General features: G+C 65.0%; 3 protein-coding genes across 15 annotated transcripts in view; 2 read left to right on the forward strand and 1 right to left on the reverse strand.

Annotated features, from left to right (window-relative positions):
* LSP1 (lymphocyte specific protein 1) overlaps nucleotides 1-5108 on the forward strand; it is a 36021-nt gene extending 30913 nt beyond the window's left edge. For all 7 annotated transcript variants that reach the window (XM_012536126.3, XM_049714026.1, XM_033402558.2 and 4 more), the window contains 3 exons: nucleotides 334-411; nucleotides 562-664; nucleotides 4674-5108. In XM_012536126.3, the coding sequence (XP_012391580.1) occupies nucleotides 334-411; nucleotides 562-651 (168 nt within the window). In that variant the 3' untranslated portion in view covers nucleotides 652-664; nucleotides 4674-5108. The remainder of the gene's footprint in view (nucleotides 1-333; nucleotides 412-561; nucleotides 665-4673) is intronic.
* On the reverse strand, nucleotides 2184-3539 carry PRR33 (proline rich 33). The gene has a single exon (XM_012536046.1). The coding sequence runs from the start codon at nucleotides 3537-3539 to the stop codon at nucleotides 2184-2186; it is 1356 nt and encodes a 451-aa protein (XP_012391500.1).
* A 4272-nt stretch (nucleotides 5109-9380) lies between the features above and the next one.
* On the forward strand, nucleotides 9381-26430 carry TNNT3 (troponin T3, fast skeletal type). 7 transcript variants are annotated; one of them, XM_049714055.1, is made up of 16 exons: nucleotides 9381-9518; nucleotides 12642-12674; nucleotides 12789-12802; nucleotides 14492-14509; nucleotides 14664-14705; nucleotides 15647-15667; nucleotides 15886-15900; nucleotides 18569-18587; nucleotides 21235-21280; nucleotides 22162-22278; nucleotides 22356-22433; nucleotides 22665-22778; nucleotides 22862-22971; nucleotides 23062-23152; nucleotides 24157-24197; nucleotides 26229-26430. In XM_049714055.1, exons 2-16 carry the CDS (start codon nucleotides 12658-12660, stop codon nucleotides 26281-26283), a joined length of 798 nt encoding a protein of 265 aa, XP_049570012.1. In that variant the 5' UTR covers nucleotides 9381-9518; nucleotides 12642-12657; the 3' UTR covers nucleotides 26284-26430. The 7 variants fall into 7 exon arrangements, with proteins under 7 accessions (XP_049570012.1, XP_049570011.1, XP_033258447.2 ...); XM_049714054.1 differs by lacking the exon at nucleotides 24157-24197 and adding an exon at nucleotides 24809-24849; XM_033402556.2 differs by lacking the exons at nucleotides 15886-15900; nucleotides 24157-24197 and adding an exon at nucleotides 24809-24849.
* The last annotated feature ends 1068 nt before the right edge of the window (nucleotides 26431-27498 follow it).

Raw genomic sequence — 27498 nt, forward strand, 5'->3', positions numbered from 1 at the left:
CTCCCGTCCTGGGGCATGGCTGGGCTCCCTCTGGAAGGCTAGCGTGAGACTGTCCAGGCTGAAGTGTGGGCAGAGGGCACTGTGGTGCATGGGGGACGGGGTCTCCGCCAGGCTGGCTCCTGTGGAGGGCTGGGTGGGAAGGCTGCTGGGCCAGGTGAAGATGGACCGGGTCACCTTCCCTTCCCGGCCTCTTCCCCTGGGCTGTCACCCAAGGAGGCAGGTGTGCGGGCCCCGGGGCCTTGGCCCTGCGAGGCCAGGCAGGAGAAGTGACCAGGGCTCCAAGCCCCCAAGTCAGGGTTCTGCCCCTGTGACGTGGCCGCCTTCTGCCCGCAGGATATTGTCGCTGGAGACCTGAGCAAGAGGAACCTCTGGGAGCAGAAAGGAGGCCCCAAGGCTTCGCCGATGCTCAAGGTAGAGTCGGAATGTGACTGATGCGGGAGGGCAGGTCCAGCGGGCGAGGGGAAGGGGAGCTGCCCTCAGCGCACCTGGGGAGGCTTCCAAGAGGCAGCGCCACCTCCCCCTGCGCCTCTCACCTTTGCTCTCCACCTCCTTCCCCGACAGAGCACCCCGTCTGCCAAGAGGTACAAGTTTGTGGCCACTGGACACGGGAAGTACGAGAAAGTGCTCGTGGACGAGGGCTCGGCGCCCTAGGCCGTCCTTCTCGGTGAGTCGGGGGCGGTGGCCAGAGCGCGACGTGTCGTGGGCAGAATTCGCCGCTCTGGGTGCACGGTGGCAGGGACTGCGAGGTGACATGTGAGGGCTGAATGCCCGGCCTCAGAGCTGGCCACAGCCCGTCTCTGCTGGTCCTCCAGTCCACAGACCCGTGCCCCCTCCCACCCCACCATCCCCTGGTTCCTGCCCCGCTCCTGTAGCCCACAGGGAAGCGCAGGCTCCCTGCTGGGAGGAGGCCCCCATCTCCCAGCCAGGCTCCTCGGGCAGGTGAGCCCGGCCCGGCCACCACAGGGTGAGCGTGGCAGGAGGGGGTTGACACGGATCCCAGGAGCTCAGGTTCCCACCTGGCAGTGGGCTGTGAGGGTTTCAAAGGAGCCAGAACCTTGTCCTCGCCCTCCTGCCCCAGTGAGGAGCCGCTCCCACCCCGGCACCTGGTGAGGAGTCAGAAAGGTGACCCGCTGCCATGGTTACGGTTACGCACACTTTTATTAGCGGCCTGGGTCCCGGGATCCGTTTACAACATCCATCATGTCCCCTCCTGATGGCTTCCTCCCTTCTGAGTCCTGCTCCGGGGGCTGCGGCTGGAGCTTCCCCCCAGCACCTCCGTGTCCGCCTCGTAGCACGGCTGCCCTGTCTGGGCCCCAGCGCTTGTCCCGAGTCAGACCCAGCTGAGTGCAGACTGGGGGTCCCCATCGCTGCCCCCTCCGGGCCACAGCCCCCCCCCACCCCCGCCACCTGGCCAGGCTGACTTCGGACCTCCCTCCTCATCCAGCATCTAGGCTGAGACCCCAGCCCTCTGTCTCCCATCAGCGAGTCCCCCTCAAGCTCTGCACCCAGGCGGGGGGAGCAGAGGTGGCAGTGAAGGGGCAAGGGTGTGGGGCCAGCTCCCCCCCGGGCCTGGACCTGGCTCCCCGCACCTGTCAGGCCTCCGTCCTTGGGAGGCGCGGCTGTCAAGCCGCCGATGCAGCTAACGGAGCCCAGGGTGCCTGCGACTGAGTCACCCCGACCACTCCCACTCGGCACGACAGCATAGCTCGTCCCCCCAACCTTTCTCGGCAGAAGGGCCGGGGCCCCAGAATCCTGCTCATCCTGTCAATCATCAGGGCTCATCACCCAGAGCGTGTGGGGCTCCGCTGGGCCCTGATCCCCGCCTGCAGCTTCCCTGGACCCAGGCAGGGTCTCGCTGGTGACCACCTCCTGCACCCCCACCCCAAGCCCTGTGCGCACACTCAGGCCGGCCTTGCCCTGCAGGGTCACGCATGCAGCCCCAGCCTCAGAGCAGACTTGGGTACGGTCTGTCTCCCCAGAAGTTCACCCCAGAAGTCCTCACCCCCCACCCCAGTGCAGAGCCCTCCCCGCCCCTCCACACCGTCCAAACCCGCCGCCTCCTTAATCCCAGCTGCTCCCGGCCGCGTCCACCTCCCACCACGGTCCTTTGTGGCTGTGGCTTTCCAGCTGGACCCTCAGCCCCTCTTCTGTCCCCCCACGGTCCTGGGGTCCCCCCCGGCCATTCACTGGGGCCTCCAGCCAGCTGCCGAACGATTGAAGTTCTGGGGCTGGGGGCTCAGGGCCGGGATGGGGTAGCGCATGGGAGGGGGCTGGGCGGCCACCTCCTGCAGTTTCCGGGCGTTGAAGCGAGGCCAGCAAAGGAAGGGCAGGCGGCTGAGGCCAGGCGGGGCGCGCACCCCATCCCGGGGCCCCACCTGGCTGCCACGGGACTCTGCCACTGACATGCGGCACAGCACTGCGTCCCACATCCTGGAGGACCGTGAGGCGGGGGCCGGCCGGGGCGCCGAGTCAGTGGGGGCTGCCCCTCCCAGCCCCGCGTGCCCCGGGCTCGGCTCTGGCCCCGGGAAGGGGGCCTCTTCCAGCAGCTGCTTCTTGAGGCGTGTCCAGCCGCTGAGCTGGGGCTTGGGCGCGACTTTGGGGACAGGGCACGGGTGGGTGCCTGACGGTGGGGCAGGGGATGAGGCCTCTCGGGGGCTGGAGACCTGCTCAGCCTCAGCGGCGGGGCCGGCCGGGGCGGGGTCCTCCCGGTGCCCGGCTTCGGGGGCTACAGAGGCCGGCCTGCAAGGCGAGGGTCCTGGTGAGCGGTAGGTGGGGGCAATGGACACCACCACCCGGCTGCTGGCCTCTCTGGGCCCTGAGGCCTGGAAGCCGGGGGCCGGCCTGGGCACAGAGGGCTCGCCGTGCCGAGGGCTGGCAGCCTGGGCCCTGGCGGGCAGTGAGTGGATGCGGACCACAGGCAGCAGGGGCTGAGCCCTGGGAGGGCGGATGGCTGTGCCCTGGGCCCGGTCGCCAGGCCCACCATCCGGGGCCATTGGGGAGGGCGCAGGGGTCCCGGCCTGCGGGGACGGTGCCCGGCGGAAGTGCACCTGGCTGTTGTGGGTGCCCCTCACGGTGGGGCCTGAGACCTGGGCAAAGCCGCAGGGGAACTGGGCGGGTTCTGGCACCGGGGCTGCGAGCCGGGGCCCCGTGGGCTTGGAGCGTGAAGCCAGGCTCCTGAGCTGGGTGAGGCTGATGGAGAACGTGGACCTCTGCAAGGGGGACGCCACGTGGTGGATGACGCGGGTGTGGGGGGAGCAGGGCAGGGTGGCCACCGCCCGCGGCGCCTCCGCGGGCCGCGGGGCCGGGGTCTCCTGGTCATGGCCGGCCTCGCTCACGGGGGATAAGGACATGCGGAAAGGCCCGGGCGGGGCAGGCGGCCCGGCCCTGCTCGTCCTCTTCCGGGCTGCCTTCCTCAGGAGCTTCTGCAGACGCAGGTTGTCCTTCCCGGGCTTGGGCAGCAGCGGTGGGGGGGGTCCCGGGGGCCCCGGGGGGCGCCGGCCAGCCATCTCAGGGGCCACGGAGGCAGCCGAGGTGAGCATCGCTGCACCCTAGGGCGGGCGGGAGGGACAGCCGTGGGCCCAACCCTCCTCCCCACAGGCCGCCTCCCTGCGGGAGGGCACACAGCCCCTAGTCACGCAGAGGACCCAGGCCCAGAGGGCCTGCAGCCTGACCGTCAGAAGCTCTGCTCCCTCAGCACGTGGCCCCTGCCACGCGCGCTCCAGGCATGAGCGTTTGCACGCCCATGGGGCGGCCCCACCATCATTCCGCTTTAGAAACGAGCCCACGGAGGCCCGAGGTGCTCTGTGGGTGACGGAGGAGGGCTGGGACCTGGCTCCGGGTGCCGCCCGTGTGCACAGTGGGGGCCGGGAGACGCACAGGCGGGCGCCAAGCGGGAGGCACGTGCTGGGCCAGCCGCCTGCGAGGGCAGGAAGAGTGCCCGCCCGCAAGCGTGAGGGCCGCCTTGCTGTCGCCGGCCTGACCACAGGCGCGTCCGCTGCGAGCCAGCGGAGAGGTGGCGGCCAGAGGCTCGGGAGGGCTGCGGCTGCATCATCAGAGGTAGACGGGGTGGGAGGTGGGAGCGGTTTTCGCTGAGCTACGCTAAACGGGATGTTCCCGCAGACGTCCCGGCGGGGTGGTCCTGGCCAAGCCGCCCGCCCTGGTTTCTGGGCGCCACGTGCTCCCGAGGACGTTGACAAATGGCGGCTGGGCCGAGCCAGGGCCGCCGGCCTGGGGGAGGAGGGAGGCCTGGGGGCTGCTGCCATGAGGCCGGCTCTGTCAGGCAGGAGTGCGTCGTCTGCTCAGGGAGGGGCCCGAGGGGTCTGCTGGGGCTCGCTCTGGGCTGCTGCCCACCTCAGTGAGGGGGGGCCGGGACCCCAGGGTTAGCCTGGGGGCTGTCAGGCCAGCTGGCAAACAGGCAGTAGGCAGCGTCCCTCCACCCTGAATCCCGAGCAGGGCCCAGGCACCAGAGCGTGGTATCAGGAAGCAGGCTTCCAGGCCGGAGGTGGACACAGGGTCTCGGGGGCTGTCGCAGGGAGGCTGCTCCTCCAGGGCTGGGGGGAGCGGGGTGGGATGGGCAGGCCAGGGACCCCCAGAGAGAGGCTGCAGGCCCGGACAGGCAGAGCCACGGCCCCTCCTCGGACTGCAGCCTGATGCTCCCCCGACCTGTGTTTCAGCTTTCCCAAGACTGCAGCACCGCCAGCGGCACCTCCTGGCTCCCGACCCACGTGCCCAGGGGAGAGGCCGGCCAGATGAACACCCCCCCCCCCCACTGGCCCCGCCGAAGAAGCTGCTTCTTATGGTCTGCCTGGCCCGCGTGCACCCCCGGCATCCGTCACCTCTTGCTCCTGGACCCTCCAACCTTTCCCTCTGACCCCCAGCTCTGCCCCTCACAGTTCCGGGAGGAAAGGAACTCTGGCTGTTGGTTGGCAGAAGGACCACCTCCAGAGAAGCTGCGAGCTCCCAGGGAAGGCGCAGCCGGTGCAGAGAGAGGCCACGTGCTGGGGCCTCTGTGTCCAAAGCCACCAACACCCACAACAGCACTGGGCCCCCCCGCCCCGCCCCGCTTGCAGCCCTCCACTTTGTGCAGTAAACTCCCTTTGGTGTCTCCACGTGCTGGCTCTCTGGGGCTCACTGACGGGGGAGGGGCAGGGAGCAGGGCACATTGGAAAGGCCATCCGCCCTGCACCGTGGTAGGGCCCAGGCCTCTGGCCTTCAGATTTGGACACTGTCCTGTCCAGTGGCCTTCTGTGTGCTAGGCTCTGGGGTCTCTGAGGGTAGTCAGGGTGAATGTGATGGGTGGGGGCTCAGTTGTCCTCTTCCACTGTGGTACTTGCCCTTGACTGGCCCCTTATAAACTCTGCAGCCCCTGAAACACCGTGCACTTCTGGTCTGTGCCCCTAGACTGTGCACCCTTTGAGTACAAGCCCCACCTTGGGGTCATCCCTTCCCAGCACCCAGGAGGTGCTCAGTGAAGACCTGGTGGATGGACGGATGAGTGGATGATGGAGGATGGCTGGATGCAGGGATGGAGGAAAGGATGGATGGGAAGGTGATTGGCTGGCTGGCTGGATGGGTGGATGGTCAGGTGGTTGGATAGATGGATGGATGACGGGATGGAGGCATGGATGGGTGGATGGATGGATGGGTGGATGGTGGGATGGGTGGAAGGATGGATTGGTGTATAAATAGAAAGAGAGGTGTTGAATCCTTGGGTGATGGGTGGATAGTTAAAGAACAGGTGGATGGGTGGGTCTGCAGAAGGGATGAGAGGTCAATGGGCAGAAAAGTAGTTGTGCAGAGAGTAGACAGGAGAAGAGATGGAGAGGCAGTCAGATCAACGCCTGCTTCACGGAACGGTGGGTGGATGGCTGGTGGGCGGGTGGACACTTGGTGGGGGTGGATGGATGGGCGATGGACGGGGGGAAGGCAGGAGGGAAGGAGGGAGGGAGGGAAACAGACAGTGACGGCGAGGATGTACCTGTGAAAATGGAGGTGCAGTGGGTGGACACGCGTGTGAAGGCGGGGACAGGGTGGGGCTGCCCTCCCGAGCCCACCCCCACGCCCGGCCTGTGCACAGGGCTAACATGAGGCCCTGCTGCCCTCGGAGTCAGGGCAGCCCCTTCGAAGAGCTGCCCTCTAGACCTTCGGCATTCGAGGCCTGGGTCTGCTCAGAACCTGTTTTCCAAAGTCTTCGTGGTCAAACTCTTGCTGCCTCCCAAGGGGCAGCTCTTGGGAACATGGACAGCCCGGAGGTGTTAGGAATCAGCTATGTCACACCTTTGCTGCCCGTGGCCCACTTCTGAGGGTGCATCAGGCCTGTGCTCTGCCAGCTGGGGAGCTTCTCCCAGGGGACGCGCCCCTCCTGTCCACCTGGCTGGGTGGGACGTTAGCCGAGGGCAGCAGGCAGAGGCAGCCACATGGCCCACTGGACGGCCGGAGGGGACCAGAGTGGACGGCACTGAGGGGCGAGTGGCGGGTAGGGTGGGCAGTGCCAGGAGAGCAGCCAGCCACTCAGCCCCTCTCGGGCTCCTTGGCACTCGGCCCGGCCTCGGGGACAAGGACCCAGGGTCTGTCTCCTCTGCGGTGGTGATGACCGGCCCCTGCCTTGCAGAACCTGGGGGTCAGGGCCTGCCCACCGCAGAGGTGGAGAGGCTCAGGGGAGCCATTGCCCGGGTGCTGGCCCTCTGCCCTCCGTTCTGACTGCCTGAGAGGCCCCGCCAGGCACCCTTCTGCTCCCCTGCTGCAGGCACTGGGTGCCAGCCCCGCACAGAGCAAAGCTATTACAACTCCCGCAGAAGCCCCCAGGGCGTGTGGGCGGCAGCAGCGCAGGCTGGGAAAGGCTCATCCCCGAAGTGGTGTGTCAGCGGCTTCTATCTGGGGCCTGGCAGCGCCCGAGCCCGTGGGCCAGGCCGACTGGGAGCTTGGCTGGCACTGGTGCGGGCACCCGGGTCAGCTCAGGGCTACCAGGCGAGGTTCGAGGTTCAAGGTCCCTGGGCCTCGCCACCCTCAACCGTGCACACTGCGGGCCAGGACCAAGATTGAGGGACCCCTGCCCTTCCCCACCACCCTGAGGGTGGTTGAGGTGACCCCTGCAGAAACCTAGAGGCAAATCTTTGGGGGGGCCGGGCCCCCACGGCCTCCCCACTGCTCCCTGGCTCAGCTCGGCTTTGCAGAATTGAGAAGCCCACCCCACTCCTACCGTCCCCGGCGGAGGCTCTGTCCCAGCAGCCCTCATCCTTCCTGGGGTTGAGACCAGCCCCGTGCTTCCACCCCAGGTCTCCAGCCCCCTCCAGCCCCTCGGGGCGGCCCTGCCCTGCCCTGCCCCCTCTCCTCCCACCCTAGCCCGGCCTGGCCAGGTGGACCGGGGTGTGGATTACCTGTCGCAGGCCCTCGGCGGCCGGCAGCCCGTCCAGCAGTGCCCGCTCAAGGCTGTCCTGCGGCACCACGGGCCTGGCACCCCGAGGGGTAGGTTGCCGATACCCGAAATAAGATCTGCCCCATCCCTCTGACCTCAGCGCCCTCTCTCTGGCTCAGCTCGCTCATGGGAGAGCGCCGGCCAGAGCCCGAGGCCACTGAGCAGACAGCCACCTTCCTCTGCTGGCCGAGTGGGGCCACTGCAGGGCCATGGAGCGCCCACCTGTGGGTGCAGCCCCCAAGAGCACCCCAGGCCCGTGGGAGGTGTGGCCGGCAGCTCCCAGGACCGTCGGCGGGGCCGGGTGCACACGGGGCTTCCCAGACTCAGCGCTGCCTGCTGTGCCTTCCCCACGCGCGCACCTGCCCCTCGGGGGGCGGGGGTGGTGTGTGACTCTAGCAGAGTGAGGGGCCCCAGCCTGAGAAGGGCTGTCAGCTCCCCCCGTGAGGACGAGCTGGGCCGGGGCGGCCCCAGCAGCCGCTCGGGGGCCTTTTGCAGAAGAGGCTCTACAGCTGACCCCACTGGACAGAAAGTTGGTCAGGGTCAGCCGAGGGCCGGGCACGCGTGTGGCCCGTCAAACGCTCTCCCATCCGAGGCTGGACAGGAGGAGGAATTCAGAGTTCCGACAGGGAGGCGGGAAGGGCCCCAGCAGCTCTGGCCTTGGGGGGCTTCCCGCCCCCAGGAGCTCTGGGGAGGGGCTCTGTCCTGCCCACTGGGGGCCCAGGACTCTGGCTCCCCTTGCTGTGGCCGGTGGGCCCACCCTGCCTATCTCGGGTCCCCGTAGCCTTGTCTCCAATGTGTAGAAATTGGATGAGGTGCTGAGAGAAACCTTCCAGAAGGCTCTGGGGACCCAGAGTGGGGCGCAGAGCCAGGGGCAGCCCGGGCTGGGCTGTGAGAGCCAGTCGTCCAGATGCCCCTAAGCCTCCAGAAGGCAGGTGCTTCATCTGAGTGTCCTTGGGGCCGAGCCCTGTCCCGCGCTCCAGCCCACCAGCCGTTGCTCCGGATCAGGCCAGCATCCATGGCCCCCGTCATCCGTGACCGACCAGCCCCTCGCCTGGAGCCTTCCACGTCCGGAAGGAGGCTTGGGGCTGCTCTTTCCTACACTGTGTCTCAGTTTCCCTGATTCGGGGGGGGGGGGGTGCGTAGGAGCTCGTGGCCTCACTGGCCAGCGTGGGGACCATGGAAAGCCCTGGGTGAGGTGTCTGCCGGTTGGATGGTGCCACCTGGAGTCCCGAGCAAAGAAAGACTGGGCTCCACGGGCGAACGGTGGAGCCCGCTGTGGGGAGCACCCTGAGCCTGGCCCGTGGCGAGAGAGAGGCCTGCAGGGTCAGGACCCCCACACGGTGAGCTCCCGGGCAGACCTCAGAGGTGTGGCCCCTAGCGTTGGGAGGCACCAGCCACTGGGGAGATGCCAGACCCTCCAGTCAGACTTGAGTTAATATTTCTGTTGCCCATTTATGCTGTATGTCCTAACGCCATCACGCAGAGAACCACTCGGTGGGGCTCGGACCTGCCGAGGGCCTGGCCGAAGGCTCACAGGGTCTTCTATCCTTGGGGGTCTCGGGGACCTCCTGCTGCTGCCTCTGATGGGGAGGCGGAGGGGCCTGGGGCCTGCGTAATGCAGCCTGGCCGGGCAGATGCCTTTCCTGGGCAGACACCTCGGAGGGAGGGGCAGCTCCCCCGGGGAAGATGGGGCCCCAGCTCTGGGGACCCCACACCAGCCTGGCCCAAGGAGAGCCCTCAGCTTCCTCCCTAGGGCCACCCAATGCCCTCCTTCACCCTCCTCCGCCCGTGAAGAATGTGCCCACTGTCAGAGAGTAAAAATAGAAGCTGACACTTCCTGGGGGAGGGGGGCGGCCCTCGTCTCCTTCCCCCCCTCCTCGCCTCCTTGCGCCCCCTCCTCTGTTCTTGCTATACTTGGTAAGGGGCCTCAAGGCACAGCCCCTTCCCGCCCGTCCCACGCACCCGGGCCACACAGCCCCTGGCCAATGGGCTGCCGGGAAAGATCGAATGTCACTATAACATGAGAGCATGCAGCGAGCGGGCAGTGCCTGAGCCGGTCCTGTCCGCAGGGAGCTCCTGCCCATCTCTCCAGACCCAGCCGCAGGTCAGTATGTCTGAGGGCAGCCCCGGGACCGGGCCGGCCTGCTGTGTGCCGGTGGGCCTGGGTGCGTCCTGGGGTCCCGGGTGCAGGACGCTGTGCCTCCCTAGCCTTTTGCCACTTTAAGCATGGCGTCCTGGAGACCCAGGAAGCCACCGCAGGGTCCCAACGGACTGGGGTGCTGGCATCGCGGGGTGACGTTCTCTGAACATCAGAGGCAGAGGAAGCCCTTCCAGACCAGAGTACAGGGGCAGGGGAGGCCCAAGAAGGAGGAAGGAGGGGGCTCCCTGGAAGGCCCGGGGGTGAGCGGGTGGTCCCAAGGCAGATGGCTAGACAACGGTGACGATTCGAGGTGAAGAAGCCGGGAAGGGGCGCTGCCCAGGGCTTCGAGGCCACCTGCTGCGGTGCGGCCGCCCTCCCCGCCCCAGCCTTTCCACAGGGCTCTGCTAAGCTGAGGGGCGCCTCGGCCAGCTTCTCCCAGGAGGCTGGAGCCCTCGGCCCAGCGGCCACCGCCTCTAACGCCGCCGTCTGTAAAGACGACAGCTACGACGGTGGCTGGTGGGGTTCACCGCAGGAGTGGGTCTGGGGGACGGGTGGCGGGGACCCCAGCAGCCCAGAGGCCAAGGCCTGGAGTGGATGGGGCCTGGGCTGGGGGGGGACAGAGGGAGGGGTGGGGAGCTGGGCGTCTGTCCTGTCTGCCCAAGGAAGACGTGTCCCACCTCAGCCTGGACGCGAGGAGCACGAACTCCCAGGAGGCCCCTCCTGTCCTTCCTGTGCCCCCTCGAACCAGGGCTCAGCTGACCCTCCTGACGTCATGGGATGGGGCGCCTTCACCGGGCAGCAGCCTCTCTGGTGCCCTCAGTCATTCTGAGAGGAGATGGGATGTCGGGGGTGGGGGGTGAGGGTCAGGGAACAGGGTCAGGGCCCACAGCAAGCGAGCAGCAGGGCCTCCTGCCTCCCCGCCCCCATCTTGTCACTTGGGAAGGAAGGAAGGAGAGGGTGTCCCCAAGGAGCGGTGACCTCAGAGGCTGTTTTCACAATGGCCCCTCTGGGGGCAGGACATTAAATGGACAACTGGTTTCCTTCTCAGCTGTCGAAATGCCACCCTGCCCCCAAGCACACCGCACCCTGGGCCCCTCTCAGGGGGAGGGCGGGTGGGACAGAGCAGCCCGTGGTGTCAGCCCCAGGGCTTTGCTGGGAAGAAAAGGAGCCCAGAGCGGCCTCAGTTTCCCTCTTTAGAGGGTAGGACACCCTGCCTGGGTATGCGGGAGCCCGCCTGCACGGCCCCTGGGACTCTGGCCCAGAAGACAAGAGGCCCAGCCCCGGGGACAGGCGGGGGGTTGGCGGGGGCGGGGACGCAGGCCGAGACCTGAGCGGGGGCTGCCTTCCCAGTCCCCCCTCCCATCGTCTTGGGTTTCTGGGCAGAGGTGTCTTGGCTAATTCGGGTGCCTATTTCTGGACGTCTCAGCTGCCACTGGCTCCTTAAAAATAACCCACCCCTGGACTCAGGCCACGACCACCCCTTGTCAAGGCGGCTGACAGGTGTCGGGCCCTGCCAGGGGGAGAGGTGGGCACAGTAGGGCGAGGACAGTGGCCTGGGCGGGGCGGGGGCCTGACACCCAGGGGCAGGGCCCACCAGGAGGGTTTGGGCCGAGGGACCGTGAGACCCCAGCTGTAGACCGAGCGAGAGGCTGTAACCTGAGGGGGCAGCAGAGCCCCGGGAAGGGACCTCAGGATGCGAGAAAACGGCTCGGCTTCCTGGAGGGCTTAGCAGAGACCCATCCGTTGGTTAATTTTGCATGGAGCTTAAATTGCTCTGGGAAAATGAACATTCTTGACAGAGGCTTCGGAAAACTGTTCCCACCTTAGCAATGCGATGTAAACGCATTTTTAGATGATGAACTTGTGTTTTTCTTATACAAATCTCCCGGGGCGGGGGGCCATAACTATTGTCTTCAAGCTGTAGCAAGTTGTCATGAACTCTGTTTTTCGAAACCCGGGGCCAACATTCTGATGCAGCTGCTCCGAGCGTTCCCAGGCCCGGCTGCCTCAGGTCTGTGTGGTGGCCAGCTCACGGATAGACGGTCCCCGAGAGCGCTGGCCCGGCGCCGCCCACACCTGGACACATGCAGCCAGGCCCGGGTACAGGCTTCCCCGCAGACGTTGACACGTTCAAGGGCATCCACAGGGCCTGGGAAAGCAGGCTGAGGGAGGGACGGGGCCGTCCACTCAGTTCTTGGAGGCCATGTGCGCCTGGCACGGGCACCAGGCTGAGGGGCCCCCACAGAGAAACAGCCCAGACCCCGTCCTCACGAGCCGGGGCTCAGTCTGCTGTCTGCTGGGGCAAGGGGGAGACGGGGGTGCGTGTGGGGGAACAGAATGTCTCGTGCACGCTTGTGATTCTGGAAGAGGGCTCTGCAGAGGGCCACGGGAGACCCCAGGGGATCCCTGGGCACCCCCATAAGAGGACACGGGGTCCTAACGGGAAAGCGTCAGTCAGAGAAGGGAGCCTGGGCTCACACCTGAGGAGGGGGCCTTGTGGGGATGGCGGGCGGAAAGGCCAGGGAAGGTCCAAGGTTCCCACTCGGAGGTGCCAAGCTCTGTAATTTGGGGGCTCCCTGGGAGCCCCCCCCATCTAGGCCCGAGAGCAGAGACCACCAAGAGGGAGGTTTTGAGGCCGCAGCAGCAGCACGGCTCCGCGGTGCAGAGCAGCCCGCGGGCCCCCGCCCCCGCCCCCCGCCGGCCTGGACGAGCTGCGTGCATCCTGGATGACCCTCCTCGGGGAATGCTATAGAGAGGATGTCTGCCCTGCCACGACCTTCCAGCATCCCGTCCAGCTCCGGGAGTCCAAGCTCCAGGCTGGAGCCAGGGCAGGAAGGGGGGCGGAATGGGATCAGATCAGGGGCGAAGAGGGCTGGGGGGCCTGGAGCCCTGGAGGAAGCCAGGCGGCCTGCTGGGGAGGCTCCGAGCGCAGGAGCCGCCCGCCCAAGGCCGGAGAGTTGGCCCAAGACCCCTGTTGATGGGCGTCCCCTTGCAGCCCCACGCCAAGGGCCCATCCCCCACCCATTCCAGCCCCTCTAGGTCAAGGCAATTCGTAATCCTCACCCCGGTCTCCCTCCACCCCTGCAGAAACCACCCACCCACCATGTCTGACGAGGAAGTGTGAGTACCCGCCCTGCCTCGGGACCCCTGGACCTCGGCTGTGCTCAGAGGTCAGAGGACCCCCTGCCGAGAGCTCCCACCCCCCTCACCCCCCTCCCCCTCTCTCCCCCACAGTGAACACGTCGAGGGTAAGTGTGGAAGCCAGACTGTCTCTGCATCGGCCTCTAGACAGAAAGTCCAGGTGGGGAGGGCCAGCCGCTGCTGGAGCCTCTCCCGGGGAGCCCCCGTTGGAAGCCGCGTCCGATCGCCCCCTCTGTGAATGGGCTCCCACTCCTGCCCCTACACCTCTTCTCAAAGGCCAGGGCCCTGGGCCCAGTCCCTGAGCCACCCGGCCTGCACTGCAGGCTCGTCTGGGCAGCGGGGCCGCCCTCCCAGGATAGGACCTGGGCCTCCGCAGCCCAGACCCCTCCCCGGGAGCCACAGTCACCGCCAGAGCCTCTTCCTCCTCCTGGGCCCCTCTCTGGCCAGCCGGAGTGGCGTGGCAGTGGGCGACGGGGCAGGCGGGCGCCACCCTCCTCGCCTCCCAGGCTGGGCCCCAGCGCACCCTCTAGCTGGCCCCTCTCCTTTGCTCTAACCCTGGCAGAGGAGTAGAGAGGGACGGTAACCGAGGCAGCCCCGGAAGTCCCCCCGCCCCACATGTCCACTCTTGTCCCCAGGGGGCCTCCAGTCCCCCCCCACAGACTCACCAAGTAACTGTCCACCTTCCTCATCCTTAATCCCCACTTGCCACCACCCCTAACTGCCCACCTCGTTACTCGATTAACAGGAAGCACTCACTGACCCCTCAATAATACTTTTTGCATTGTTATGTGTTACTTATACGTAATAACCTCATGCACGGTGTCCATGGTGTGTGGAGTTACCTGGGATTTGGTTGTGAAGACACTCACCCCGTTAATAGCAAGGCTGGGTGTGTGGGCCCTGCCTGCCTCTCCACAGCTCTGCCTCTCTGTCTCTGCCTGTGTCTCTGTCTCTGTGTCTCTCTCTGTTTCTCCCAGCATCCTCCCCCTCCCCCCTCCCTCTGGGAGCAGGAACCTCCAGGCGGATCTGGAGACCCCTCCCTAGCCCAAGTCTGTGGGAGCCTCCTGGTGGGCCGTGCCCAGGCAGGCGTGGGAGCGGAGCCACGGCCCCTGGGAAGGGCGCGCACGGGTGGTTCTCAGGCCCGACGGGCGCTCGTGCGCGGCCGCTGGCACCCGCTCAACCGCGGGAAGGCTTTCCCGAGCTCCACCAGGCAGGCTTCTCCTGTGGGGCGTTCTGGGCGCTAGGTTTTGAAAATATTTTGAAAACACTTGGCTGCCCTAACAACGTGAGCAAAACATTTCTTTTTCTGCTGAAAAGGTAGAAAGACTCCTTCTGAGAGGGAGCCGTGGTCCCGGGAGCCGCCCTTCGCCAGGGAAGGCGACGGGGCCGGGGGCACAGGTCCCCCGAGCTGGGTCCTCTAAGACCTGCCTTGGCCGCCCGCGTTCAGGCCCACGTCTCCTGGGCTTGTCCCATAACACCTTCAGAGTCAGACTTAGCGAGACCCTCCGGTGCATAGGCACCGCAGTCCGGAGCAGGCTCCCCGCGGATGCGGAAGGGGCTCGGAGACCCCCAGGGCCGGGAGGAGGTCACACTGCAGAGGCGAGGCCGAGGCCTGAGCTCTCTGAGGTCCTGCAGGCCCTCGAAGCAGGGCCAGCCTCCCCCGGTCCCTGGAGCGCCGGCTGCCCACCACCCTCCCCCGCACCTGGGACTGCCTCCCTTCCTCGCCCCCACCACGTGGCCCCTAACAGCTGTCCTGTTCCCTCTCTCCCTCCTGCACCCTCTGGCTCCCTCCTCAGAAGAGGCCCAGGAGGAAGGTAAGTGGGGTCCAGGACCCCAGCCCCCCGCCCACCCTCCAGCCCTCTGCCCCCCGACCTCAGTGACCCTGTGTGCCCCCCCCCCCCCGCCTAAGGACGTGCAGTGTGCTCCTGGCCTAACCTCTCCTCTCTCCTCCTGCCACCGCACACCCAGCGCCCCCCTCGCCTGCAGAAGCCCATGAGGTCCACGAGGAAGGTACGAGGACACAGGGCTTCTGGCCACATGGGGCGCCTGGGGCTGGCTGGGGCACGCAGCGGGGGGCGGGGGGGAACAGTCAGGCGCCAGCCAGCCAAGGGGCCCCCACATGTGGCCCCAGCGTAACCCATTAACCACGGCCAGTGCTTGACCAGATAGGGGGCCCCGAGGGCCCGCACCCCCAAACATGGGCAGGGTGGCAGACGGGGTCCTCCACCCCCTGGCCCAGGGAGGGCTGGTCAGTGGGGGGACTGCTGGACCAGATGTAGACCTAGCTGCCCCGGAGACAGCCCTGAAGCCAGCCTTCCACCCCAGGGTGGGTACCTCAGAGCCCCGCAGCGCCTGACCCCTCGGCAGGGCCGGGGACCCGGCCTGGATCTCGGTGAGCACAGGGCGATGGCGGGGCAGGCCCCGCGGTCAGCGCCCTGAGCCGGGCCCGTCAGCCCCCTGCCGGAGCCCTTGTCACTCCCTAGCCGTGCTTGGGTCCTTGGTCAGAGCAGCTGAGGGCTGGCGCCTGCTGCCCAAGCGCCCTGGCAGGCGTGTCCCCCACTCTCAGGCTGGTAGGAAACTTCCTGGGCTACAGGCCCCCAGCCCCTGGTCCCACCCCGCCAGGTCACAGCCCTGTCCCTGCACGGAAGTCTTCTGGGGGCCTGAAGAAGGCGGGAAGAGGGGAGGCAGCAGAGGCAGGCAGGGCCCCGACAGCCCCGTGCCCAGCAGCGAAGTCCTGACAGGAGCAGAGAGCGGGGCGGGAAACTCCGAGGAGAGGCAGGGACGGGACCTGGGGGGACGCTGCCCCGGGCCAGCACTGCCCTTGTCTCGCTCACTCCTCGCACCCTCCCCACCCCTCGGCCTCGGCCACTGACCCTCCCATGGCCACCGGCTGTCTCCATTAACCTTGGATCCTTTCTCCTTTGACCTCTGACCCACGCATGGCTCCTTAGTCCATGAAGTTCATGAACCAGGTAGGTGCCATGACTTCAGTCTCGTGTGGGCGCATGTGCACACGTGGCCGTGGGCGGGTGTGAGCTGCCTCCCGGCCGCGAAGAACGAGAGGGGCCGCGTAACCTACTCACCGTGTGTTCCGCTCGCCCGCGGCTCCCCTCCCCTCAGCCTCTGCCCCAAGGTTCACAGCTGGTTCTCTCTCTTCCCCCCCTTTCCCCCCACGGTGCCGCTTTTGCAGAGGAAGTCCAGGAAGGTAGGTTCGCCCCCGACCCCAGTCCCCGTACCGGGGCCTGAGCCCCCACCACTTCTTCCTCCTTCCCTGCATGACTCTCGCTGCCATTCCTGCTGGGGACAGGGTGGGGACAGTCAGGCCTGGGGCGCTGGCTCAGGCGGGACTCGCTGCCGGGAAGCAGGCAGAGGGCCTTCAGGGCTGGGGGCACGAGGCCGTTCCCGGGTCGCCGGCAGGCAGATGGAGGCGGTCAGCCTCGAGGTAAGAGCAGAGCCGAGTGTAGGGCCTGAGAGGGGTGTGGGCCTCGAGAGGGTTGTGCTGGGGTCCACTGGGACCCTCGGGATCCACCAGGGCTGGGTGGGGAAGAGCAGAGGAGGAGAGGCAGGGCAGGTGGCCTCCGCCCTGCCCCAGATAGCAGGGCAGAGAGGGGAAGTAAGGCGGGGGCTAAAGGAAGGGTGGAGAGGCAAGTGGGGTGAAGCAGAAAGTCAGGCTGAGGCTGAGGTGGGGATGTCGGGGACCCGGAACAGCTGGGGGCCTTGCGTGCAAACGAGCAATCAGTCAGGTCCCAGCATCCCACCCATCGCCTGGGCTGGAGCCAGACACACCCAGGCGCGAGGAGGCCCCCTGGGTGGGCCTGCCCTACCCGGGGTGGAGGTGACGGCGGTGCGGGCTCAAGTCAGCGCCCTAGTCGGGCAGCCCCTGCCTTCACACAATGTCTCAGGGGGCCACGGGGGGCCTCCCGGCTGGGCCAGAACCCGGAGCACAGCCCCCGAAGCGAGGCCACCTGTAAGAGAAAGAGACGTGCCGGCCCTGAAGGTCGGGCAGCGAATGCTGAGCCTTGCAGGAACCGGGGTGCAGGCAAGGGCTGTGGTGGTCACAAGGTCACCAGGTCACCCTGGAACCGGCCCTGAGGCCAACAGACAGACGGGGCTGGGGATGCCGGGCCGCTGCCCGCTCGCCTGCTGCCTGGGGAGCTTTGCTGCGTGGTACCTGGCCTCCCCCACACCCTCCCCTGGTGTCTGCTCCCAAAGCGCCGTCTCCCTCAGTCTCCCCAAGCTCATAGTCCCCCACCAGGTGCGGGCGGAAGTGACGTCAGGCCCGCCTGAAAACTGAGTTGTGCCAGGGGGCTGGGGGCGCTCTTTGTGGGAGTGGGGTTGGGTGCTAAGGAACCGTGCGATCTGTGAGCCGAGGGGGATGTGAGGGGAGACCCTGCCAAAGGCCCTCCCACCCCCAACAGGCCTGGGGCCAGACCAAGTGCAGGGGCGCGTTGGCGGTTCAGACAGGCTGACGGCCAGGCGTCATTGCCACCAAAGGGCCCAGGGCAGGGACTGAAGGATGGGGCTAGGGTGCTGCCAGGCCCCCTGCAGATCCCGGGCTGCATCCAGGCTGGCCAGGACCTCCCCAGGGCCCGGGGAGGCAGGGAGGGTCAAATGAAGCAGCCCCCGACGTGAGGGCGGCTGGGTTAGCCCAGCCAGGTGGGGTCTCAGGTCTGAGGGCTGCAGCCCGGACAGGCCACCTGTCATAAGGCCAGTCCTGTGAGATGGCCCAGCCGGGCTCTGGAAGAGAAGCCTCTTAAGGGGCTGGGACAGGCTCCCTTGCGAGTCAGGAGCCCCCGCCTTGGGGCCGAGCTGACGCAGGGCCCTTCGGGGCTCTGCGTGAGCACCCTCGTCTCCTTGGGCTGGGACTGGAACCAGGTCTGAGGCCCCAAGAAGCTTTATTAACCGAGTTGTTCCAGACCCCCTCGGGCTTCAGCCCAACCAAACCCAGGCGTTCGGTCCCCAGAACCGCTCACCCCTGGTGGAAAGACTCAAAGAAGCCAGCACCCAGCACCCACAGGCCGTCAGCGGCCTCTCCAGCCACGGCCTCCTGGGGTGGGGCCGGGTCTCTCCTGGGGCATCCTGGCCGCACAGCTCCTCCAGCCCCTACCCAGACGCAAGTTCTCTGGCCTTCAGCTGGGGTCACAAACAGGGTCCAGGCCAACGCACACCCAGGGGAAGAGGGGTCGGGGTGTGCCCCCTGGCTGGCGTCTGCCCTGGGCCCTCACCCGTGCCCCTGCTCGCACCCCGACTCACCCCTGCTGCCCTGCCGCTTCCTCTTGTGTGTGCACTTTCCTGACGATGCCGAGGAAGGGTGGGAGGGTGAGGCAGGTAAGGCCCCTGGCCGCACGCAGCTCGTCCGCACAGACCCGCAGACGCGCCTGCCCGCCTGTGTGTCCTCTTCTCCCAGCACCGGGGCCTCCAAAGGCCAGGCCTTGCCGCTTCGCTCTGCGTCTGCCTCGGGACTTAGTACTGCCTGACACCACGATGGGGCGGTCAGTGGGGAACGGCCAGCAGACCGGAGCCTGGGCAGGGGAATGCTCCCCCCACCCCCGGTCTTTGCCCCCCCTCCGCCCCTCACCCCCACCGCCATCTCTGGTCTTTCTCTCCTGCCTCTGCCCCCTGAGGATGCTCTATGTCTGGGCTCCGTTTTCGCTTCTCCCGCCAGTGTCCTGGGCCCCGCACCCGAGCTCCCCTCCTCAGACCCCACAGGGACCTCCGTGGGCCCAGAGTGGGGGCAAGACCCCCTTTGCTCCTGGTGGGGTCTTTGCCCCCAGCCTGAGGCCCCCAGGGACCCGGTGGCCGGAGTGTGCTGTCCATCTCACTTGGTCTCTCTCCCCTCTCCCCTCTCCCCACGCCGGTGCCCTGCTGACCAGAGGAGAAGCCAAGACTCAAGTGAGTGTGGGGTGGGCAGGGATGGACGTCGGGCGGGCGGGGCGGGCAGGGTGAGGCCTGGAGCCCAGGCTTGGAGGAGAAGCCCGGGCGGGCAGGCTGGACGGGGCCCGAGGCCACCTGGGGAACCAGGTGCCCCAGGGCTGGGCTCCGGGCCCCCGAGGAAGCAGCAAAGTGCATCAGGCTCTGGAGACCCCACCCCTGAGAGCAGCAGCTGCTTCTTTGCTCCTTGGTTTGGTGTTGAAGGTTCCAGATTTCTGCTGAGGCATCATGGGAATGGGGTCACTGGGGACAGCCCCCCACACACACACAGGTGGGGGTCAGACCTCCCAGAGACGGGCAGAGACAGACTCTGGAAGTCCAGTCGGGCGTGGTTCTGCCCCGGATCATCCAGTGTTGGCAAGGAGGGCTTCCTGCAGGAGGAGACAATGGACGGAGGGAGGAAGGGGTGTAGGAAGTTGGGGAAGACAGGGCAGAGAGAGGGAGGCCCCACAGAGCTCCCTGTGCCCTCTCCGGCCCCCCTGTACCGGCCTGCTGCCCTCCATCTCCCAGGGCCCTAGATGTGAAATAGGCGTGAAAGTGGGGTGGTGGGAAGGAGGGTCTCACCCCTGAAATCCACTTGGGAACAAAACCTTGACCGCAGCCACGATCCCTCCCTTCACGGGGGCCTCGACCCTCTCTGGGGAACCATCTTCCTTGCTCGAAGGGACTTTCTTTCCCTCGTTTTGCCCACATGTCAGTGAGTGGTTCAGAGATGTTTTGTTTTAATCCGACTTTCCTGACTTTTCTGTTTCTGATAAGTACGTACGAAGCCACGGCACTTTGCACATGCTTCACCCCCTTATCCTTCAGAGGATTCATGCCTGCCTTTGCTCTGCACGGGATGGAATGTCAGAGCGTATGAGCGCACGCCAAGTGTTCACTCCCACTTAGGGGAGCCTTACGGACTCTCCAAAGAAGACTGGAAATATGTGAACGTATAGCCAGCACATTTCCGTCCGTTACACTTTATTTTTCAGCAGTTTTAAAGAAAGCTGCCGGGTCACAAGATATTTTCTAGTTTTAAAAAAATGTTTGTGTTTTCATTATGAAAATAAAACACCTCATTAAAGAAAATTTGGAAAATACGTAAAAGTCCAATGAAAAAAAATCATCTATAACTCTCCCACCCCGCCTGCCAGACTGCGGAAAAGAGTAGAAAGGAATAAAAAGGCCTTATTTCTTCCTACTCTTTTGCCATGCATCGGGCTCGGAAAAAAAGACTGAAACTGAGCTGTTTTTCAAACATCGTCCTGTCTATACAGCCTTGAATTCTGCTTTTTTTAAAATGCAGCGCTGTTTCTAAGTATTTTTCCATGTTTTTACATAGTCTTCTTAAATATTTTGAATGGCCACATAATATTCCATCAATTGGACAAACCATAATTTTCCTAACCATTCCTCTATTGCAGGATATTAAGGCTTTCCCCAATATTTTACTATCATAAATAACGCTGGGTGGAAAGCATTTTCTGTCTTTCGGGTTATTTCCCTAGGCCTCATTCCCAGAATGGAATTACTGGGTCAAAGAGTAGGAACGTTCTTAAGGCTTTTGATATCGTCTGCCAAACGGCTTCCACGAGGGCCGCCAGCGCGGTCTCCACGCCGCATGCCCGGGGACCGCGACGTGCCTGCACACGGAGCCTCTGACGGATGGATGAGAAACGGCCTCTCTGGGTTGTTTTCCTTCGCATTCCTTTGATGGCCTTTCCCTCGTGTGTTGACTGGTGGTCTTTCTTCTTGGGGAGCTGCTAGCTTACGCTCTCTGCCCATTTATCTAACGGCGGGGGTGTCTCTGTGTTTTCTTAATCATCCGTTTGCATAAGGATATAAGTCTTCTCTGTATTTGCTGAAAAGATTTTTCTAGTCTGGTTTTTCTTTCCCCCCTTTTGCGCTGTGTCTTTTTCCATGTCCATAAGTTTTTCATTTGCATGGAGTTCCCGAGCAGGACCTTCCGAGCTTAGAAAATCCTTTCCTGCGCCAGCATCCCGGTCCATATTCAGTTCCACTTTCTTCTTTTTTGAAGAAATTGTTGTTGTTCTTGTTGATTTAACTCTTTGCTCCATCTGAAAGGTATTCAGGGGAGAGTGGAGAGCATGGCTGTTACAGCCGGCCGGATTCAGGGAGAGGTCTCATTTCTTCTTCGCACTGCTTTCTGCCTAGCCCCCCTTCCTCTGGGTCCCCAGAAAGAAAGATCAAAGAGAGGCCAGAGAAACGCAAAGGGTCATCCAAGACAGCCGTTCCTGACCGCAGAGGCCAAAGGCCCTGGGAGGGTGTGCGGTGACCACCCTGCCCTCTGGTCTGACCTCGCCACATTTGTTTATTTGTTTGAGAAAGAAAGCTAGGCTACCCTTCCTGGACAGAGGGGGGTGAGACAGCTCTTGCGAGGTCCAGAAGTTGGCAAAACAGAGGGATGCTTGAAACCTCCTCGAAGGGTCAAGCCATTCTGGGGACAGTAGGTTATATGTGTGATAAGAGCAAAGGTCAGGCAGTGCGTCCCCGGCCAGGTGCCAGGCTGAAAGGCGGGAGGGCCAGGCCGGGTTGGGTCAGGCCAGCTGTCCTGGTGGGGTCCCCACTCGTCTCCACTCATGAGCCTCTCTCTCTTCTTCAGACTCACGGCTCCTAAGATCCCGGAAGGGGAGAAAGTAGACTTCGATGTAAGTTTCCGGACCCAGATCAACACACCCTCCCCGCAGCCCCCAGCTTCCAGGCTGCAGGCTAAGCCTGAGGAGGTCACCTCCTCTAGAGCAGCCAGAGCTCAGGCTCCCTGGTTCCACGCCATTCTGCTTTGATTCATTCCTGGACCGGAAGAAACTCCTCCAGTAATAGATACTTTTCTTCCCTCCTCCCCCACCCATCCATCCATCTGTGCGTCCATCCATCTGTCCTTTTCTCCATCCGTCTGTATCCTTCATCCCTCCATTCATCAGTCCGTCCATCCGTCACTCACCCATCCATCTATCCACCCATCGTCCATCCACTCAACCAGATACTCACCCACCGATCTACACATCCATGCTTTCCTCCACCCACCCACCCACCCACCTATCCATCCATCCTCCGCCCACCCAACCATCTATCCATCCATCCATCCGTCTGTGCATCCACCCATCTGTCCTTTCCTCCAACCATCTATAGCCTTCATCCATCTATTCATCTCTCCGTCCATCCATTTATCTACCCATCGTCCATCCACTCATCTACCCACTCATCCACGTACCCACCCACCCACCCATCCACTCACCCATCCACTCACCCACCCATCCATCTGTGTATCCAACAGGCTACCTCACTCCCCAATTTCCTCTCTTCCCGATCCATGCAGGGCACCTCTGGGCACGACAACGGGGCCACGTCAGGGCCAGTCCGTCCCGGGGGTGCTGACTGACCTCAGGGCCGCGCCCGGCCTGGACTCACCACGGGGAGGGCACCGCTCCTACCCTGTGGCTAAGGGAGCAGGCAGCCGCCGGCCCCCAGGAGGGCCAGGGAGCCCGGAGTTCCGGAGGAGGGCTGGGGGTGACGGGCCTGTTCCACACAGGACATCCAGAAGAAGCGGCAGAACAAAGACCTCATGGAGTTGCAGGCTCTCATCGACAGCCACTTCGAGGCCCGGAAGAAGGAGGAAGAGGAGCTGGTCGCGCTCAAGGAGAGAATCGTGAGTGCCGGCAGCCGTGGGCGGGCGTGGGCCCGGGGTGGCCAGGCCGCAGTGACCCGGCCCTCGTCCGGCTGCAGGAGAAGCGCCGTGCGGAGAGAGCTGAACAGCAGAGGATCCGGGCCGAGAAGGAGAGGGAGCGTCAGAACAGGCTGGCGGTGAGGCACCCCCCCAGCCCCCGGCCCCAGAAACGCCGGGCTCCCAGACCCCCCTTCTCCCGACGTTCCCCTTGACACCGGCCAAGGACCCGGGCCGGTGGCTAAGGTCCCCACGCCCTGCAGGACCCCCGCGAGAGGGCTGACCCGACCAGGACCTGGACCTTCCAGAAGGTTCCAAGCCCAGGCAGTCCTCGATGCCTGCCCTGAGGTCTTGGGGTGGGGTCTCCGCAGGAGGAGAAAGCCCGGCGGGAGGAAGAGGACGCCAAGAGGAAGGCCGAGGACGACCTGAAGAAGAAGAAGGCCCTGTCCTCCATGGGCGTCAACTACAGCAGCTACCTGGCCAAGGTGAGCACGGGGCCTGTGGCCCGGGGGTCCCCGCCACGCCCTCAGGCCGGCCGCGCCACGTCCCCACTGTCGTGTCCCCTCAGGCTGACCAGAAGAGAGGCAAGAAGCAGACGGCCCGGGAGATGAAGAAGAAAGTCCTGGCCGAGCGGCGGAAGCCCCTCAACATCGACCACCTCAGCGAGGAGAAGCTCACGTGAGGACGCCCCTCGGGGTGTGGGGGGGCCCGGGCCCAGCCTCCCGGGGCTGACCTGCCAGCCCTCCCTCTCTGCCACTCCCTCCCCAGGGACAAGGCCAAGGAGCTCTGGGAAACCCTGTACCAGCTGGAGACCAACAAGTTTGAGTACGCGGAGAAGCTGAAGCGGCAGAAATACGAAGTGAGCTAAGCTCCTGTGCCCTCGTCTGCCGGCGGGCACCCCTGGGCACCCCGAGTCCCCTCGGACCCCGCCGAGGCCCCTGCCCTGCGGGGGGCCCTGCCTGGGTGTCCTCCAGGCCAGTCTCCCCACATCGTTCTGGCTCCCAGGGCTGGCGGGAGGGAGCATTGGGGCAGAGTGCCCTCGGGGGGCTGGGGGGAGACCGTGGAAAGCCAGCAGTGTCCCAAGCCCACCAGGTTGGCACCAAGCTCCTCTGTGGTGGGGGTCCTCCCCAGTCCCCTCCCAGGCCCCCAAGCTCAGAGCTGGGGAGGGGGCTGGGACAGTGCCCCTCCCCCGGGGGTTGGGCGCCAGGAGTTGCCTGAGAGGGGCTCACGACTCAGGACGGCAGCCCTGGGTGGACACCGTCCCTCGGAGTCTGGGCCTGGGGGTGGGGCTGGGGGCACCAGTCCTGGGGAAGGAAGCACAGACCCTTCTGGCCTCCAGGGTCCTGGGGAGAGGACCTTCCACTCTCAGGGCACCTCTCCCAGCTTCCTCTACTGGCCCCTGAGATGGAGGGTGTGGGAGACCAGTACTGACAGACAGGCAAGTCCTGCCTCCTTCTCAGGATCCCGGTGCCCTTGGGCGAGTTGCCTGGTCTTCCTGCGCCTCGGTTTCCCCACCTCTAACTGGAGCAGGACCACGCCCCTCCCAGGCCACCCCCAGGGGCCTGTGTATCGCTGCCGGCCTGCAGGCAGGACCAGGCGTGGGGGCATCACGGCTCTCTGCTGATACTCCCCTGGGAGGGCCTGCCTCGGAAATGGGCTTCAGAGAGAGCCCAGAGCGGCCCTACTCCTGTCCAGGAGGCTGAGCCAGGGCCGAACTGCTGCCTGACAGACTGTGCATGGCCCACGATGGGTCCCCGGGCGCTAAAAGAAACACACGAGCCCTGGCCCAGAATAGCCCAGCGCACGGTGGGTGCCGGAGCCTCAACCGCCCACCCAGCCCTCTAACCGTCTCGGTCTTTCTAGATCATGAACGTCCGGGCCAGAGTGGAGATGCTGGCCAAGTTGTAAGTAGCCGGGGTCCACCCTGGACCGGGCTCTGAGTGTTCATGCACGGTGGGCCTCTCGCATGGCGAAAACCTGGGTCGTTGCAGGTGTCGGCGGCAGGGGGCACGGAGACCCCGGAGGCCTTCCTCTTCTCCTCCCGCCTTCCTCCTCCCCCCTGCCTGCCACCTGGGGGCTGCTGAGGCTGACCTGCTGTCTCGGCTGGCAGCGGGGGCCGGGCCTTGCCTTCCCCCAGCCTCCCCCCGGGCAGTCGGCAGGAGAGAGCAGCTGGGCGGAGGACTGAGAGGCCGCAGGGCTCTGAGCTCGGGCCCACCAGGTAGGGGCTCTGCTTGCAAGCCTCGCCTCCGCCCCATGCCCCCTGCCCCACACCCCGCAGAGTCTGGAAGGTAAGTGGCAGCTCCTGGGCTGCTGTGTGTCATAGCCCAGGTCTCCAGCTCGGGCCATCAAGAGTAGGTCGGAGGCACAAGCCCAAGTGTCCTCCAACCAAAGGAGCTGGGACGCAGTAAGAGCGCCGAGACCTGCCAGGGCCGCCGAGGGGCCCATAGGGCAGGAGGCCACTCCCTAGCCTGGCCCTGCTTGGACGCGGCAGGTAAGTCGCCTGTGTTGTTTGCAGATTACCAACCTCAGGAGCCGCATCGACCAGGCCCAGAAGCAGTGAGTAGCTCTGCCTGTCCCTTGCTCTGCACGGGACACACGGCCCCACGGGTCAGCTGCCACGGGCGCGCCAGGGCCCTGGCGATTTCAGCCTGTGTCGGTGGCAGCTGGCCTTCAGCAGGGTAGTAACAGGACTAGCCAGACGGCCACTTGGGCCAGCATGTCGGGACCCTGCACCCCTGGACCCACAGCCTCCTCTCAGCCCTAACCCCAGAGCCCAGAAGGATGGCAGCTTGGGGGAGGGCTGGCAGGAGCCCCCTGGGCAGCCTTCAGAGTGGCCTGGCGAAGCCAGACTGGGCTCCTGGACGTACCAGCAGCGTGTCACTTCAAAGGTGACCTGGGACGGAATCAGGGGGCCTGGGCTTTGTCACCAGCTCCTCCGTGGCCCTGGGTGAAATCACTGGTTCCTCAGGACGGTGAACCCTCGGGGTCCATGGGACCCTTTACAATAACTGCTGGGTAAGGCCCGGAGAGGGATTTTGTCCCGGAGCCTGGTGGCCGAGATGGGGCACGCCCCAAGGTGGGCAGTGGGGCTGGTGAAGGAGACGTGCCCTCCTCCCTGCCTCCGTGCAGGGCAGGGGTTTTTGCAGGTCCCTTTGAGAGGGGGCCGTTTGGCCAGGTATGTGCATGAGCACGTGTGTGTGCGTGCGTGTGCATGGCTGGGAGGGTTCTCAGGCTGTGGGCACAGCCCCAGCGCCGGGCCTTCTCCTGAAGCCTTGGGAGCTGCAGGGCCCATTCCAGCCCGAAGCCCAAAAAAGAGCTCTGATCACCAGCCCATCCTAACTCGCCCCCAGCTCGCTCCCGGCTCACTGGCGTGCAGAGGGCTCAGCCAGATGCAGCGGGTTCCTAGGACCACCGTCCCTTGGGGTGGGACCTCCCGACCCCAGGGTCCAGTTCTAGCCAGTGGCTGATTCTGGAACAAGACCCTCCCTGCTGCCGAGTCCACCAGGCTGGGACTGCTGGCCTGGAGTGCAGGACCAGAATAGCCCACTGCCCCAGGAGGCTGTGACTCAGGGCGCAGAGACTCTTTTCAGGACAAAGTAGCTGGGAAGGTGGCAGCTTCCCACGCGGTCTGCTTGACGTAGGGCCCCAGAGTCTCCCTGCCGCCTGTGTCTCGAGCCCCTCGGGTGGGGGAGGGAGGGAGGGGGAGGGGGACCAGGCTCTCGCCAGCCCCCACTTAGCCTCACTGACTCCCTCTGCGCAAAGCCGCCCGAGCCTGGCTAGGCAGGTACAGGTGAGTCACTGCTGCTGGATTGGAGCTGGGGGACGCGCTGGGGCTTCCAGAGCCGGGCCGGGCAGAGCTGCCAGGGGCCAGGGGAGGGGTTGGCCAGGGTCCCGGATACCCTCATGCTCAAGACCACCTTGCTTCCCATTTGTAGCAGCAAGAAGGCCGGGACCACGGCCAAGGGCAAAGTCGGCGGGCGCTGGAAGTAAAGCAGCTGAAGAAGTTCCCAGAGGCAGAGACCCTCAGCCTGTGGGGCCCACGTGGAGGCATCCAGCTCCCGGGCACCTCCTGTGTCTCTGTCCACGCTGCCCCCAACCTCTGGGGTCTGTAAATAAAGCTAGCAGACTCCCCTCGGACAGGTGTGCCCTGGCTCATGGATGGGGCCCTGGGGGGCGGTGGCCATTCTGCAGCTAGGGTGCCCGCAGGACCCTGGGCAGTCATCTCAGGGGTCAGCTCAGGAGACCGCGGGGCCATGGCTCTACTGTGCCATGAACGCTATGCCCCGGACACCCACCGGCTCTGCCAGTGGCTTCCACTTCTGTCAATGGGTTTTCACCCCTAGAACCTTCTGTCTCCATTCCGAGAGCCCACACACTGCTCAGTTCTCCACCCCAGCGCCCAGCCCCCCAGGTCAGCTCTGAAGCTGGTTTGGGGCGGTAGAGCTTGGCTTTTGCAGGGGGTCTGGGAGGCAGGCCCAGGGCACAGTGGGAAACTTCACAAACGTCCCCCAGAGATGGGGCGGAAGGAGAGTCCAGAGCACGAGAGGTGCACACAGCCCCAGGAAAGGAGTGGAAAAGCACATTTCAGGGAGCAGACACAGCAAACACAGACCGTTCTTTCTATATTATCTGAGAATACAGTGCTCACTGTGTAATAAGTCTGAAAGTCCTGACCAAATAGAATTACGGAAAATATAAATCACAAAAATTGGATCAAGACACAGGAGCTCGCACAGCCAAGTATCCACAGAGGAAGTTGCCGGAGTCTGGACCCGCCCCCTAGGAAGGCTCTGCAGAGCGGTGGAAAGTAGGGAGCATCTCCGATCAGCCCGCCGTGGGGGCCGGGACCCCGACAACGAGGTCGCCCGCCCAGATGGCACATGGCACGCAACCCAACGCACACATCCGTGACCCCTCACGTGCCCTCCCCCGCATATACATCCATAGATATGCGTGGACTGCGCCCCTCCCCACCCCCATGACAGGGCAGTTTGCAGTCGGTGTAAATACCCTGAGCACAGCCACTGTGCTTTCCTGCAGGGATTCGAAGATGAACACCTTCATGTAGTAAATGGTGGGGTCCGTTGACCCCCAGCACTGTCCCTCCACTCGCACAGAACTAACGGGACTCAAGCTGCCCTGGGGAGAGGTGGTCAGCACATGCGAGAAGCAGATTCAGCTCACCGAGATTGTACAGATTCAGAG

Source organism: Orcinus orca, chromosome 8 (assembly GCF_937001465.1).
Source record: "Orcinus orca chromosome 8, mOrcOrc1.1, whole genome shotgun sequence".
Taxonomy (NCBI): domain Eukaryota; kingdom Metazoa; phylum Chordata; class Mammalia; order Artiodactyla; family Delphinidae; genus Orcinus; species Orcinus orca.

Excerpts from the sequence above, each read along its gene's own strand:
- PRR33 (XM_012536046.1), bottom strand. The coding sequence starts at position 3,539 with ATGCTCACCTCGGCTGCCTCCGTGGCCCCTGAGATGGCTGGCCGGCGC.
- TNNT3 (XM_049714055.1), top strand. Across the intron at positions 22,779-22,861 it reads ACAGCAGCTACCTGGCCAAG|GCTGACCAGAAGAGAGGCAA; the intron begins GTGAGCACGGGG and ends GTGTCCCCTCAG. Across the intron at positions 22,972-23,061 it reads CTCAGCGAGGAGAAGCTCAC|GGACAAGGCCAAGGAGCTCT; the intron begins GTGAGGACGCCC and ends CTCCCTCCCCAG.